Here is a 17,136-nt window from a genome sequence, read left to right as displayed (position 1 = left end):
TAATGAATAATACATTTTGTAATTATAAAATTATTGTATCTGTTTTAATAAATTGACATAAGGAAGGAAATATATTATGCAATCAGCTGTACTATTATGTCACTATATTTTTATATCCCGTTTTAATGAGATTAGTGTTAAACTAACAAATACGCCTGGTACCACTTTTTCCCATAGAACACTAGAAAATGCTCAATTTAACTGTTTTACTAGAAAAAAAAATTGGGAAAAGGTAGGTCTTGTTGTGGAAATATTTTATTTTTTAAAGAAAGATATTTACAGCTGTTTCATGATTCAGGACTCCTGATTTATCACTTAAGAATCATTAGTAAGCCTATAAGATAAAAAACAAATTACAAATTTTATCAAAACGCTCTTAGATTATAATACTCTCTTCCTGATTTAGCACTAATGAATCCTTACAAGGTCAACAGAAACATGAGTATCAATTTTTATTTTAATCCGCTGAGTTGTTAAGACATATCACTTAATAAATGTATCTTTTAAAATATTGTTTTTTTTTTTTTTAATGAGTTATGCCGGCATACCTATTTAGCATCAATGTCATAATGATCTTTCATAAATAATAATAAAAAGAAAATTATTTACTAGAAAAAAATTAATAAAGTACCACTAGTGCAATACCAAAAAGATCTAACTGATTATGTGACATCACTAATAAAAAAATTTAAATGATCTATTATGGGATTGCATTACAAAACCGTTTTAATTTTGCTTCGAGATCCCCAGAGACACTCCCGTAAGCCACACAGCAATAGTCAAAGTGGGGGAATATTAAGGAAGTAACCAGGAGCCTGCCAGTTTCAAAAGGAAGTAGGCAAAAATATCGGAGACTTATAGTACGAGTAATATATTTTTTTTGTGTGTACTCATCCTTCCTTTATCCCTTCCATGATTGGACCTGTTGTGTCGATAAGTAGGCAGGATACAAATTGACATTAGATTGTTGTTAGCGTATTATTTAATGAGAATGGTGAATCTAGACTTTTATTTTATTTATTTTTTTTTATAGTTCTCACAGCTCCAGAAACTGAGTGAGTGGTCTCTTTCTATTTATTATTCGCTTTGCTAATAGTAAATGGATAAAAAAACATAAATATATTAAAATTAAATTATGTTGAGGGACTTGATTGGGTGATTAAATTAAATCAAAAATGAGTAAACTCTGACTGACCTTAATGTTCAACCTGAACTTACGACCTTTTAATTGAAAATATTATAAGTTCATTCAACAAACCAGATAATTCCTTCTTTTTTTTTTAATAATGATTAAAAAACACAGGTAGAAAAATTCTAGCATATGTGTATTCATTATAGGTGGCTACCGTAACAAGTCAACCAACAGCAGTTACGTCACGCCTCACTTTACCTCCAACACCACTTATTTCTGATATTCAGGTAATTTGTTTAGAATAAGAAATGTATATGTAAATATTATTAGGTTTAGAATACCCATTCGTTAGTTGTTAACTTTGCAAAAGTAGAATTTTTAAGAGAAATTTCCTAGTTCCTGTTCTCTCATATCAGATTTTTAAAATTTTAAACCAGTCTTGCTATTTTTTTAGATGCTTTCATCTGTGAGTTAGCATCTTTTGAAATCTGTACAAATAATCTAATTATTGTTAAATTCATTATTGTTATTTATATTTATATTTTTTAGCTTTATTTTGTCTTACAGAAACCTGTAAATACTGTATCGCCGACGGCTCTTCAGCAATTTTCTAATGTTTACCAAACATCGTCTACCAAAGTTCATCCTGTTCAGCCGCAGACGATCAACCCACCATCACCGCAGGCAAGTTTAAATCTTAAAATAATTGATTTTTTTTAATATAATTGAGAAAGATGTAAAACTTATTAAAAAAAATATTGTTGTTAAACACTTGGATATTGATGAATAGTTTCATAAGATAGTTAAAGTCAACATACCATTCCAGCTTACATCTCTACCTTCCAACCTAATGAGTGGTTCCCAACCTTTTTTTGGTAGAAGTAAGAAAATGGCTGAACCCTTTTGATAGCAGTAAGTAATTGGCTGAACCCATAAAAACTATGCAAAATGAAGAAAACTGAGATGGTAAGGTTCAAAACTGTTAAGTAGAATGGCCCATTCCTAAATTATTTCATGGAACCTCTGGAAGAGTCTCAAGGAATCCTAGTTGGGAACCATTGATCTAACCCCTTTATACCACTTGTGGTATTGTGAACTCACTACTTATCTTGTAGATTTTTGATGAGGGTTGGTGGAAATGTTCAAAAAGACACAGATGAGCACATAATCACCCTCAAGGATTGTTATTGTAAATCAGCCTGTTGGTCCACCTCCCTACTCCAGTGTCACTGCCATTTTGCAATAATTTCCTTTCTTTCTTTGGTCTAAGGAATGTGATTGACTCTATTATACAAGTGCCACCTCTCTTCTATATTCTATTTTGGTGACCTCTTGTTCACTCTGAGGATTGTTCAGTGATAAAAATTTGGAATCCGTCAGGACAACTATGCGGTCACTCTATTCACCTTATCGTGTAACCACTAGGGTTTATTCCTTCAACTGTAGCCCTTCTTCATTTTGTATGTTTTATATTTTTATTTAACATTATAATGTTTATGTATTAATTACTTTTCATTTTATTGGTTTTGTTTTATTTATCAGAATGTTTTTCTTGTTTTGTAATGTGATTATATTTTATGTATGAACATATTTTCTTTATTGAGGTGTTGACTGTAGATTAACACTGTAGAGGTGTAGAAAGTTGACTGTAGATTAATAAGTGGAGAAGATGGTTGGGGGGTACGGTCAACAAAAAAAAAACTCAAACAAAAAATTATTTATTCGTGATGACGTTTCGACTTGAGTTTCAGGTCGTCATCAGGGAGCTTCATCAGAAATTCTGGCTAAACTGTACGACCATCTTCTCCACCTATTTCTTTATTGTACTTTTTTTTATTATTTTTTATTTAAATTAAATTTTTTCTTTATATAATAATAAAAACCCACAAAAATAAACAATTAATTTCTTTATGCCTTGATACATAATGTACACCAATATTTGTAGTTTGCCAGATTTAAACTTTCTTCTGTAGCATATTGTTATTCTTATAGGATATTGTGTCACAGAATAATTTTGTTTATATTTTAGGAGGTGAAAGAAGATGTAGATAAGCCTGCTTTACCACCTAAGCCTAGTGTGAAACCACAACCACCGCCACGGCAAACCCATTCCAGCGTAGAAGTGAAGGAAACTGGCATTCCTCTTCCTTCGGGCCTCTCAGTTCTTACTACTCAGTAAGTATCAACCTCTCTTCTAATCATAATTCTCACTGCCACTGTAGATATCTATCTCACGTTCATATTTTTTGTGAACTTATGGCACAGAAAAAAAAAATCTGTTAGCAAATGTTATATCAAAGCAGTCAGAGGCTAATAGATTACATAAAGCACTTTCCTTTGGTCCATTTTTATTTTGCCATCATCTGGTTACATTAAGTGGTGATTATTATTCCGTTGCTGATCGCTATGTCATGGACTATGAGATGATAACATCGCTTGTCAATAATTGCAGGAAAATGATTGAGCAAGACTTGAGCGCTAGCGATGAAAGTAGTAAGCAAAAGGAATTAGTTATTAAGCCACGGCCGCTCACAATCAAGAAACAACCTCTCAGTGAAATTCCGAGGCTTAGGTCATTTGTTTCGAAAGAAGATGAGGAAAAAAGGTATTTTTGTACTATGGGAATATTTTCATTTAATTTTTACTGTTCTTTTCAACTACTTCATCTTTTGACCCTAGTTCTTTATAGCTTTTATTGTTTGGGATTTGGACTTATTTTCTCACACCTCTATTTTGTCTCTACCTCAACTCCCTTAAACCTAATTCCTACCTTAACCCGATAGTTTCGAACAATTCATTCTCTGCCTCATCATCATATTCCTGTCCTTTCTTCAACTGTACAGTGAGGTTACCTGTTATATTGGACGTTCATGACTCGACTGTCATCCCCCTTTTTTTTTCTTGAGTTTTAAGGTATTGAAATGAAACTTTGTAGGTTTTATTTATGCTGGATGGAGTTTCATTTGGTAATGAAGTCGACTTTGTACCCTCTTTCAGTTCTTTTCCACTGCACTTAACACAGGAATTTGATAGAATGATTTTCTTAGAGAATCAAATTCTGAAACAGTTTTATATTAATGATTTTTTCTATCGCATTCTAAAGTCAGACATCTGTCTAAATCACAAACAATACAGAATAGCAGAATAAACATAAAGAACAAAATTGTTTGTAGAATTCAATATCATGTAAGAATCAATCATCATGATTTTAATATCATCAGCCAGCTTAGGAGACTCAAATCATTCTCACAATGACAAATTCTTATGAGAAATTATATTCTCAAACAATTTAGTTCTTTATGTTTCTTGATATTCTTTACCATTCGCCCTTTAAGCTGTAAATTTTTTTTATAATTTTTAACAATTTCTGCCTTCAAGACGAAGTTGGATCAGAAAAATCTTTTTAGAATTAATATCACTATGAGAATCCTTCATTGAAAATATTTCATCATGTTAGAAATTTTAGAATTAAGTGTGCTGGTGAAGAACTGGAAGAAGTTATGAAGTTGACTTTACCATCAAAATGAACTTTATTCACCCTAACCAGAGACCTATCAAATTTTATTTTAAAATTATCAAAACTCTAGGAAAAAAATGGGATGAAATGGAGTTTTGAAGAGCCCTTAGAGCAGGAGCCAAGTAGTTGGACTGGGGTTCACAATCAACTTTCCCATTTCCGAAAGGCCTCTGACCGCTCACCAAGTTTGCCATCTTCTTCCTCTGCCTCTTTCGCTAACAACTCTGGCTTTTTCTCTCCTTATATCTGGCATTTCCTTAAAATGACCATATAAATACCATCTCAAACTCTGTTCTTCTGTAATAGTTTTCTGTGGCTTCACATACATTTTACTTCTTATAATTGTATTTTTCATCTTATCTCTTCTGTTGCATTCTTCTGCCTTTCTCAAGTACTGCATTTCTATTACTTGCTGTCTTTTATTGGATTTAAGCCTTTGATTCGGATGATTACATTAGTATTGGGTTGAAGGTTGCCTTGTAAATTAAAATGATTGCGCTGTTGGTGATTTTCACATGAATGGCTTTAAATAGTCTTCCTGCTGCACTTAGTTTCTCTGTCACTCCTTTGTAAATATGGCCATTTTCATCAAGATCAGGGGATTTATAAATAGACAATGACGAGTCCCCTGATCTTGATGAAAACAGCCATATTGACACAGGAGTGACAGAGAACACAGAGTTTTATTTCTTTGAGGTTTCTTCTCAGAGCCTGTTGCCTTCAATAAAAATGGAAAAAAAAATAAAAAGACTAAGAGCCCTATTCCAAAGGTTTAATGCTGATGCAACTAACAATAATGATTTCTAATATGCCCCCAAAACCCAATTCTGCTATCCTTTAAGCTATCTCAGCACCACCAGACCCGTTCCCCAATTCTCAAAGATATCATCTAGGGCTGCTGTTCTCAAATATTTCTCGCCGCTGCACCCTTTTTGGGCTAAAATAAAGTTTGAGGCACCCTTTTTGAGCTAAATTAAAGTTTGAGGCACCCTTGTTGAGCTAATAAAAATTTTCCCTTAAGCAAGTGTAGATAAAAAAGAAAAACAGTGCTGAGTAAGTGCTCAAATGCTCTCTATATTAATTTTAACTTTTTTTTTTTTTGTAATATTTTGAAAAAGTGGCATTCTCTGAGGGACCCCTGGCATATGCTTGGGTCACCTCAGTTTGGGCTGTTGAGTTACATTATAAGTCTCATTATTATGAGGATTCAGCATTTTATTTTTGTTCTCCTTGGGTTTATTATCGTATTTAATGTTAATCAATTTCTACTGTAAGATTTCAATATAACATTGTAGGTCGACATAGTTACTCGCATTCACTATATTAGTGCCAATTGTGTGCAGAGAGAATTTAACTTAGATCTGAATTCTGTAGCAAAGGATAGAATTGCCTGATTGTTTCCCTTGCCATAGTCATATCTGTTCCTGGACCAAAATGAATTCTTGACCCTTCGCTCCCAATTTCTCAAATATTCCAGTAGTCATTTCCATATAATTGCCAAATTAACCCAGCTGAAAATTGTGAATAGTATGTACTAGGATAAGAGGGTATGAAGTGTTTGTGAATACTTGCTACAATATATGTAGAGAAATATGAAGTCAAATGAAGAATAAGAACAAACTAATTAATAAGAAAAAAGATTATGAGTTTACTCAAAGAGTCAATGTATTTATACAAATGTATTTCTACTTTTTCTTTTAGTACAGTCCAGCACAAGAGCAATTCCATCCTTCTGTTTTCTTATTATTATTTCTTATTATTATTTCCAATGCGTCATTTAGCATTTTCACGGACATTCCTTTAATTTTCAAACATCGTCAAACTACACCATCACAATTGTAGGTTGTAGTGGCCATATTGTGTGGGTATTGTATTGTTTGTTGTGAATTTAATTGCCCAGTAATACTGAACTGGGCTTTTCAATGTTTACTGCTCCCATCAGATTCATAATAATGAAAAAAATAATAATAACTATAACAGATTTTTTTCTAGCCATAATAACTGGTTAACCTTAAAATGTGAATTAATTTAAAATTAGAAGATTGCAAATCTGGGCTATTAATGAATCTGACCAACATATTATGGTCATCTGGGGTACAAAGACATCAGATGTTCAATCTTGCTGATAAAAAGCAAAAATATCGCCAAAATTGTGGATTTAGTAATAAAATGTACAGTTGTTAATGTATGTTAAGGTTTGGTAACAATTATACATTTGCCTCTATTTGTTAAGGTTTGGTAATAATTGTAACGTTTTTTAGGATGATGGTTTGGGTTGTGGTAAAAAAGATATTCAAAATAGTAAAAAGCTATTTACTAGAAACCAACACTTGATCCACATTGTAGGTCTTCATCAGAACCTATGGCTGAACTGAGTTCTCTGGTTGGAGCAATGGCTCGAGCTCTGATGTAGACCTGCGACAGAAGTTATTACATTGGTTTTCAATGAGTAATTTTTTGGGGTATTTTGATTACCTTTCAGACGACCATCTTCAGTTATATACATTCAGCCAATTAACTTCTGTCAAGGTTGATATTTAAATGATTCAAGTGCTTCCATTTCTATCTATGTATATAGGCTTTATTATTTATGCTTTGGTCATGGAATGATTTTATTTATTTTTTAAATGTATATATTGTCAGTACAAAGCCAAAGTGTTGAATCTAAAAATTCTGAAGAAATGAGATAGTTACTAACTTTTGATTTGGATAAAAATTAATTGATCATTTTGGATATTTAATTAGTGATATTACACATTGAGTTAGATCTTGTTTGCAATACAAATAGAATAAAATTCATTGTTAATCAGAATGAAATCCAAGATAGTAAAATTTGGAGATATGGCACTTCTGCTTTGGGCCGATATGGAATCACTTTTAATTAGAATGTGTAATTGTTTGTAATTAAAATGTATTCATAAAACCTACTAAATAGAACTTTTTTTAATAACAATTATTTCTTTAATAAATATTCCTTACTATCCATGTTTGAATGTTTCCTTTCAAAATAAATCGATTTTCCCAATTGCAGGTCAGGAGAAGAATCTGTTCAAAATAATAATATTATCAGTAGCAGGACATCTAGTGATAATAATACCAACAGTAACAACAACAACAATGGCACTGCAGTGAACAATAATTCTATGAACCTGCTGGATAGGGTCGGGACCACAAAGGAAGACGAGAGGACGAGCATCGATAGTCCAGACAGGGCTATTCTCGACGACTCGGATCTCAGTGACAGGGACTCCACTTCACAAATTGGTAAAAAATATTAAACTTTCTCAAATTTTATTAAAATTCTCTATTAATCAAATTGTTGAGCTGGGCCAAAAGTAATGTCAATTTCTAGGGTATATGGTAAATGAAAAAAAAGAAAATATGAAAACTCATAAGGCGAAGCATGATGACAAACTCTATATCTAACCATAAAAATTTGTCATTATGTTGGCAACTATTTTATACTATTGAGTAATACTTAATAGCAGTAAACTAGCTGAAAGGTTAATTAAAAAAGTATATTTATTCTAGAAAAAAAGTTTCAATAAAAAAAATAATAGCAACAGCAGTAAAAAAGGATTGAGAGTGTTAGTCTAGATCAAAAGAACAAATTGCCAAACATCCAATAACAACTTTAGTTTCCAGAGAGAAGTTGATGAGATGTGGTCTTTCTGAGAGCAAGGGGTGAGCCTAATTGATTGGTTGCACCCAATGGAGTGTTAATGGATGGATATTGTTTGTATTCATTATAACTTATCTTAGTTTCTTTACATTTCTCCTGAAGCTCTAAAACTTTTTTTTTTTTTAAACGGAGAAACTTGATGGATTTGAAAAAAGTGGTAGTCAGTGTGAGATAAGTTAAGTGTGTATGGTGGATAAAATTCAACTACTCATATAATTTTTTTAGTTGACTGATAAGCATGTTGGTGTACATTTCTCTGAAGAAGTATTGGTCCCATGTTATATTTGGTTTGATCCTCTCTTCTTGACAAAGGTTCAAGCATTCTCTCTAAGTTTTTTTATCATTATCTATAGCTCCAATATGCAATTTTCAATTAATTTAAATAGTAAAGTTGTATAATTTTGCTTCCTCAACTATCTGAGACAAAAACTTTTTGGTTGTCATTAATTAGCCAATTCTCACCAATTTACCCTTTTTGGGTCTTCTTCAAGTTCTGAAATAGTTAATATAAATATATTGATGAAGTAATTTTGTGTGATCTATGCAGACAGTGACCCTGGTCAAAAGAAAGGAAACTTGAAAGGGGGTGGCGAGAAGACATCATTGTCTCGCAGAGTGTCCTTTGATCCCCTGGCTCTTCTCCTGGACGCCTCCTTGGAGGGCGAGCTGGAGCTGGTGGCCAGAACGGCAGGCCAGGTCAAGGACCCTTCCCAGGCCAACGATGAAGGCATAACGGCGCTGCACAATGCAATATGTGCTGGCCATTTGGACATAGTAACTTTCCTCGTCAGGTTTGGCTGCGATGTCAATGCTCAAGACAGCGATGGCTGGTAAGTTAAAAATATTTAAAAACTGTTCAGAAATATTTTTGCATCCATAGGAATAATATAAATGTCAAAAAATTTTTTTTATTTATTTGTGCTTAAGATGTATACAGACAGCCCCTACATGGAAATGTCAATATAATATTTGTTTCTTGGGGCCTCCACCAAATAAATATTGATTAACCCATGTGGCATTCAAATCCACAATATTCTGAACCACTCTGGGACCCTCATCTCTACGTACTCTGACATCATGTTCTCTCAAAAAAATATAACTTATATCCTTAAAAAAGATATAAGCTCTAAATATAATAAATAGAAAGGGATAAAAAAAGGAATAGTTAGACTTTATGCCAAATATTCTATATTCTTATAAACCAAATATATTATATGTTTGAAATACTAAATGGTTGTAATTATTATTTTATATAGGAATTAGATGTTATAATAGTAGGATTTACTAAATAAGAACAGACAGAAAGGATTTAATTTTTTAGTATAATATAGTTTTAGTTTATTAATTATTTACTATTAGAAGGTATAATTCCTTTTAAATGAATAATTTTATGTTTTAAAATGCATTTATTGTAATAACTAAATGATATTGTTAAATCCATTTAATTATAATTTAAGGATTATTAAATTTAAATTTTGATTTTTTTTTTTATTGTATTAGATTTTTATTCTTTATTGGGTTAAGGTAACAGCTTAAAGGAAGTACAGATATAGAGTCTACTTGATCAAGTGGATAGCTGTGAGATTTTGTATACTTCCGACTTCTAATGATTGAAATATTTAAATGTTTACTTATTTGATAAAATAAATAAAGGGGAGGAGGTGTTCTGTTAATTGGAGGTCGAGATGTTGATATGGCAAATTTTGTATGAACTGTAAAAAATATTCAATTTGGTGACCATGTATATATTTGGTTTAGTGAAGATTAGAGAAGTTTTCGTTAAAAGGTAGCTGTTTGAAGCAGTACAGGTAACCGCAAAGTAACTGTCTGAAGCCGTACAATCCGCGAAGACAAGAGATCATTAAGAAAGATATACTATCTTCCTTAAGATATAAGACACTTTCTTTTTTAATATAAGAGAAGAAAAATGAATTTGATGTGTTTGAATATAATCCATAATAAATTATTTGATAGATTATCTTAAATTTTGTTTTTAGGACTCCCCTCCACTGTGCTGCCTCGTGTAACAACACCACTATGGTGAGGTTTCTCGTAGAACATGGAGCATGCATATTTGCGACAACACTTTCCGATCATGAAACAGCAGCTGAAAAATGTGAAGAAGATGAAGAAGGCTTTGATGGTTGCTCTGAATATCTCTACAGTAAGTTTAATTTAGAATATTTTGTAAACATTATTTCAGGACTTCCAATCTGTTTATGAAATTTACAATACTGTTTGAAGTTGTATATCTCATCCTTGGTCTGATGTTGCAGTTTTTGGTCTCGTTAGAAAGCGGAAATTAGTTTTTTTCCATCCATATAAAAAGTATTATTGGTATTATTTTTGGAGATTTTTGTCAAAACATTGATTTTTCACTTTTTAGTTTTATATGTCCTTCAATCTTTTATTAAAGATTCAAAACAAAATGACTTTAATGAATGTATAAATAAACTGCATTATTCATAATGATTGATCTAGAGGCTATTATCAGCATTATTTTAATAGCAGTCCCTAAGCCACTGAGGAACGAAGGTCTGAAGCTTGCCTTAGATATAAATCAGTGTCATATCAACCATTGAATACAACCCCAACCAATGTCACCGCTGTCGACATTTCAAGAAAGTGTGTTATTTTTCTGACCTGAGACTTGTACCTTTTGATGATAGTGTAGCTCGGATAAGCCTTCAATTTGTTGATACAAGCTGTTATTTATGCGATAGAACTTGGCTAAGACAGTTTACTGAGAATAGGGGTAGTTGTTTCTTTTTAAGTTAAATTGAAAGAAATTTGTTATTTTGCTCTAAAAGTTGCAACTTTTGATTTTTCCGTTTATTTTTGAACAAATTGATGAGTGTTTTAAAACATATTCTACCCGAATCAATGCTTTTTAGCGTCTAATTTATTATACCATTTTTATCATAATTTGGAATGTTAAGGTAGTTTTGCTCAAAAACCCACCTAATACCTTAAATCAAAACAACGTCCTGTACCACAGACCAATGATCGTGGTTGTGAATGGACAATTATGGTTTCAAATAAACTTTTCTAGCTTTAAGGATGTAAGTAAGTAATTTTTAGTATAATTTAATTAACATATTAAATTTTTCAATTAATTATTGATTTAGAGATGTGAATCTTGTATCCTAGCTTCTTGTTCCTATGTGTACAAATAGAAATTAGGAATGCTTTAATACAATTTGATTACTTTTTTTAATAAAACAATATAATAAAAATTTCTGGATGAATAGGTTGTTTTAAAAGATCTCTAGCTTAGAGTTAGATGATTCTAAATATCCAACGCACCTGGGCAGCAGCTCCCTGGCATCCTTCTTCAATTAAAATAATTTCTTGAAACCTTTGTCGAGCTTCAAAGAATTATTCTAAGCAAAATTATCCTTAGAGCTGTTGAGTATATAATAAAAGAATATAGAATGCAAAGTGAATGCTGGAATGCACTCTACATTTGCTATTTTAATTTTTTTTTTTTTTAATATTTTGAGAAAGTGGCATTGGCTTGTGGTACCCCTGCATAAGCGGGGTGGATGAATTATAGCACTGCCCTAGAGGATGGGGTGATCAATGCTACATTATCAGTATAACATCATTTATTCACTTAACCATAAATTATGAACTTATATATATATATATATATACTTCTTCAATAACAGTTTAATAATTGGCTTTAGAAAAATATAAGAGTAAATATTGATCTTATATACAACATTCACTCCTTTTTTGGAACTAAATATTTTTCTTATTTTATTATAAAAATTTACATTTGTTTCTATGGCTACAGGTGTTCAGGAAAAGCTTGGTATCATGAATGGCGGTATTGTCTATGCTGTGTTCGACTACGAGGCCCACAACAATGACGAGCTGAGCTTCAAGGAGGGGGATCGTTTGGTAGTGCTAAGGAAAGGAGACGAGTGGGAGAGGGAGTGGTGGTGGGCACGTCTTGGCGATGCTGAGGGGTATATACCCAGGAATCTGTTGGGGGTATGTTAATTTTTGTATTATAGGAACGTAGGTAGCATATTGGCATTATGTGGAGAAACAGAAAGAAATTATCAATTAATAAAGCTAATATGTATTTATGTTATCAATTACATTTTACTTAACTTATTCTGTTTTTCTCATATCTGGCAAGGATTGTAATAATCTATTTCATTATATAAAACTAAGCATTTTCTTTTTTCTAAATTTATCACAATTGAAATAAGAATACCATATAAATGCTGTTTCTCTAATTTATCTTAATAACTAAAATTTTATATTACTAATAGGTTCTAAACATAAAAAATATTATTTAGTTCATTTATTAATAAGATTAAATTTGATTGTTTTAGCTCTACCCAAGAGTCCATCCAAACAAGAACCAAGAAGAATGATGCAAAGCCGCCAGAGCACGTAGCCTTTATTGTGGTCTATTGCACTTTAGAAAATGTGCTCCAAAGGAGGCATATAATGATTACTTTCTTTGCTTGGCGTTAGTTTTTGAGACTGACGACACCGATGGGTCGTATATCTTTTGCTCTTAGTTTCTATTTTATTTTCAACAACATACCGTGTGCCTTTTCTGCTTAATAGCTACTGACGTTGTTATAGGAGTTGAAAGTTGTTTTAATTATGTAAATAGAATCTACCAGAAAAAAAAAAAAAAATTAAACCTCACTTCGATTTATTAAGTTAATGACACAGAATACAGCTTAATTTAAAAAAAAATTATCACTGCTATAAACTTGACTTATTGTTTAGTTGAATGGATTATGCAAAAATTAATCTAAAATTCACTGCTCACTAAATTTTGCCTAGTTGGTCGTCTGTGTTGCACCCTTTTCTTTTTAGTAACCAAAGACACAGAAGAGCTATTTTGAAAATATGTTGTGTCTATGACTGATGTTAATGCCTCGAACTGCCAGTCAGTGTTATCGTAAATCATATCTGAAAATTACGATATTAAAATAATATTTAAAAGAATAATATTTTTGCCTTCTAAAAATTAGAATGGTCGAAAAGAAGCAATGATACTACAGGGAGTAGATAGCGATGACATCTCTCAATTCCTGAGCTTGCTCCTTGAAAAGATGATCGAGATCATATCATTCATACGTTTCACATTTTATTCATATCATGTTCCATATCATTAAGACGTTGTGTTCAATACTGAGCATTGGATAACTGTTTCGACAGCACCTATCCATCAGCTTTAAATTTTGCATTAATTTGTTATCAAATTTTAAATTAAAAAACTACAAGATTGATTGAATATATTTTAGGAAATAATGATGAACCATTCTTGCTGAGGAGAATTTTATACTGTATCTAAACTGAAATTATAACATTTAAAACCATTACATTTGGTTTTTAATAATTACAGTAAAATCTTGATTATCTGTGATAAAGGAATTACAATTCTTTTAGATATAGCAATAAAAAGGAACTGTGGATTATGATTTGAAGAAAATGCATAAAATTAAAGTTTCGATAGCTAATTATCGAAGTTAATATATTATATAAATATCTTAATGTTTTTTTATAAAAATTATTTCAGTTCTAAGTCACTGTTAGTATCATTACTGTTCATTGTTTGAGACCATCATTTAGTCGACAATTGTTACTGAGTTATATTTTATTTATTTGCAAAATAATAACAGTAATTAAAATCCATTTACCTTTTTTAATTGGGCTTTACAATTCTCACTGCTCTTCTCAAATTCCTTTACAGGAGTTTATTTGTTAGACATATATATGTACATATATATGCATAAAGTGTTCTCAAATATCTACTAATGTTGCAAAGAATTATTTGTGCAGTCGAGGAAAATACTAAATTTCCTAATTAATTGTAAAATAAATTAGAGTATTTACAGCAATATACCACACAAAAATACATCAATTTTTCTGTTCTCTTTTGTTCTTAATGACGAATTCAATTCTTTGATCCTATCGTAAGCAAAGATAATCAACATTGAGTTACAGTTAATCGAGGTTTTACTGTATATATTTTCTTTAATATCTTTGTATGATGTATAGGAAGATGGTCAGGATTGCGGTCAAAGCAGAAACAAAAATAGTTTACAACTATTTTTTTTTTTAGTTTTTGTTTCTCCTTTGATCGCAACCCTGACCATCTTCCTATATGTCTTTGTATGATGATTAATTTTTTTAAAAATATATATGCAACAGATGAAAACTTGGAATAAGTCCTCAATTAACTTTTGATTGTTTTAATTAAGGATAATTAATCATCAAAATAAAGAATTATTTGCTGTAATCATTACTAGTAATGTTATTTTTACTTTTATTTCTGTCAAATGAATCAATTTTTTTTCTTGTTGTTTATTGTATTTATTTTACTTATTTTTCATATACCATATTTTTTTAATAGTTATTAGCTATTTTTGATGATTGTAAATTAAGTCTAAATTAATTTGTTTTATAAAAGAATGTTACTTTTCTTTTCTTTCTTTTTTTTTAAAGAAAAGGTTAACTTTTGATATCAGATTTATAAAAATATCATGAAGGAGCTGAAAGGAAGCTTGAAAACTGATAGTGTTTTACTATTTTTGTCTATTGATTAATTATGATTGTTGAAGATATATTGTAGTTTGTAAATTGTAAATGGAAGATTTTATTTTATTTATGTGACGATAAACATTTGTTTATGTTGAAGATTGTTTATATACTCTGTTGTTAATGTATAGACAGGTCCGCGGTGGTATGTAGATACTGAATCGTTTTGTACATATCTGATTGTTGCGTTACACTTTACCTCCTAAAAACTGTACCAGATCTTATTGTATATTGTGTATTATTAGAGTTTAGTTTTATCTTTACAGACCAAATTCATTCTCTGGATAAGAATTACAATGTGTTTAATAACATGTGAATTTGTTTAAATGTTAAAGTAAAATGAAATTATGTGCCTTTACCTGAACAATTATAATTAAGTATAAATAACGGAATGAAATATGTATAGAGAAAGTTATATAAAATATCATATTTGACATTGTTATTTGAGAAGTTTGTATTTTATAAAATTGTTTTAAATATATTATCAATTATGTACATGAACCTTATAAAGATGTAATTAATTTTACTTATTATACACAAATAATTATTATATTCTAGTTCATTCATCAATCCCCAAATTATATTTATTTGTTGCTTATTTGATTTAAACCTTGTATGAAACCTATAATTAGACCAATTATTTTAGAGAGCCTTATCTTATTAAGGTGAAGATTAAATGAGTTCTCCTGCATCAGCGTACGTCAAAGATGCTCCCTGGTTTCCTAAGTTAGACAGTCAGTTGTTGCCGAATTGATTCATTCTGTTCTCTGATCACCTTCTGCTCAAACTGTTCATTTACTTTAAATAGATTAAAATATTAAATGGGTTGTACTTATTAAAGTGAGCTCCAGTACTAATGCTTTGTTTAGAAAAATTATTTGGAAAGGACTCGCCGACAATGCTCCAGGTGTAAGTTAGGGTTTTGGAAACCAGACAGGCACACTATCATCCTTCACTTTTACTAATTTCACTAGATTCTGGTCCTTAATACGTGAAACAAATGTTCCAGCGGAAAAGACATATATGACTTAGCAATTGTCACTGCTCAATGTCTCACTCAGAAAACCATCTAGGACTCAAACTTAAGCAACAAATAAATTAGGAACAAATAAAATTTCTTTTTCATATCATATTTAAAAATATGTATATAAAGGTATAAGTTCAAAAATCATGTGCCATGTACATGCTTTGATTATGGCTTCCTCACTGTTTTTCTCTTCTTTTTTTTCCACTTTCCTCCAAATACAAAAATTCGTTTTCAAAATAAAGTATTCAAAGAAAAATACTTTTATCAACCTGCCAGGATTAAGGATTTTTTCTGAACACTAATTTAACTACGGACAAGGAACCAAATTTTTTCATTCATATCCAAAATGTTGTAAAACGCAAATGACAATATTCGATTCTGAGGTCTTATAATTTTTCCAGTTCCTCCATGAATACAAAACCACTAATTTTGGTAGTGAGTATTAAAGCCACCACTAATTTACGAAATCTTTCTGAAGGAGACTCAAAAGAAAAACAAACTGGTTCTGGTATAAACATTTATTTGGCAAGGCTAACATTAGACATCATAAACATATAATAAAATAAATATTAAGATAATAACTTAAATATTAAGTTAAATAATGAATATAAATTATAAATACTGGTTGATTGGGAAGGGTGAGAGAGAAGTGAAGGTCCTGATGAAGTCCATTAGCCCAAGAGCAGAAAAAAGGCAGTTATTTCATCCTGATTTTTAATAAAAACTATATGCAATTACTACTCAAAATTTTTGAGTCTGCCAACCATAGTTAGGGGGAATACAAAATGGCAAGCTATTGCAAAATGTTAAAAAAAAAATCAATTTTTTATTTGGAGCTCCATATCTGTAAAACTACTTACAAGACTAAAAAACCTAATAGAACATAATTTAAAGTAGAGTAAGTTTGCAAAATATGATTCCTAATAAAGCTGTTTACATACAAAGGTTCCTGAGCAAAGGTTTTTTAAAAAGCAACATTTCATAATGAAAATTCAGAAGTTTAGTTCAATGGTTAGTACTTAGTTTTTTATTATCTTTCATTTTATATTACAGTCAGTAGTTTACCTCAATGCACAATTATTGCATTATTGATTTAGAAGTACAAGCCAATAAAGCATTTTAAATTAAAATGAAAATATAAAACAAATTATCAAAAATAAAAATAGACTAAATTATGACAGTGTAGCAGTTGTTAGGTATTA

General features: G+C 30.7%; 1 protein-coding gene across 6 annotated transcripts in view; it reads left to right on the top strand.

Moving 5' to 3' along the window:
• The window catches only part of ASPP (Ankyrin-repeat, SH3-domain, and Proline-rich-region containing Protein), a 605,823-nt gene extending 590,366 nt beyond the window's left edge, over positions 1–15,457 (top strand). For 5 of the 6 annotated variants that reach the window (XM_067044942.1, XM_067044946.1, XM_067044944.1 and 2 more), the window contains 9 exons: positions 1,339–1,419; positions 1,700–1,816; positions 3,162–3,307; positions 3,585–3,737; positions 7,681–7,913; positions 8,879–9,161; positions 10,329–10,495; positions 12,131–12,330; positions 12,681–15,457. In XM_067044942.1, the coding sequence (XP_066901043.1) occupies positions 1,339–1,419; positions 1,700–1,816; positions 3,162–3,307; positions 3,585–3,737; positions 7,681–7,913; positions 8,879–9,161; positions 10,329–10,495; positions 12,131–12,330; positions 12,681–12,722 (1,422 nt within the window). In that variant the 3' untranslated portion in view covers positions 12,723–15,457. The remainder of the gene's footprint in view (positions 1–1,338; positions 1,420–1,699; positions 1,817–3,161; positions 3,308–3,584; positions 3,738–7,680; positions 7,914–8,878; positions 9,162–10,328; positions 10,496–12,130; positions 12,331–12,680) is intronic. The other variant, XM_067044943.1, reaches the window with a different exon arrangement.
• The last annotated feature ends 1,679 nt before the right edge of the window (positions 15,458–17,136 follow it).

This window comes from Halyomorpha halys, unplaced genomic scaffold (genome assembly GCF_000696795.3).
Source record: "Halyomorpha halys isolate HHAL.00 unplaced genomic scaffold, Hhal_1.1 Scaffold119.1, whole genome shotgun sequence".
Taxonomy (NCBI): Eukaryota; Metazoa; Arthropoda; class Insecta; order Hemiptera; family Pentatomidae; genus Halyomorpha; species Halyomorpha halys.
This window is presented reverse-complemented; position numbering and strand designations above follow the sequence as displayed.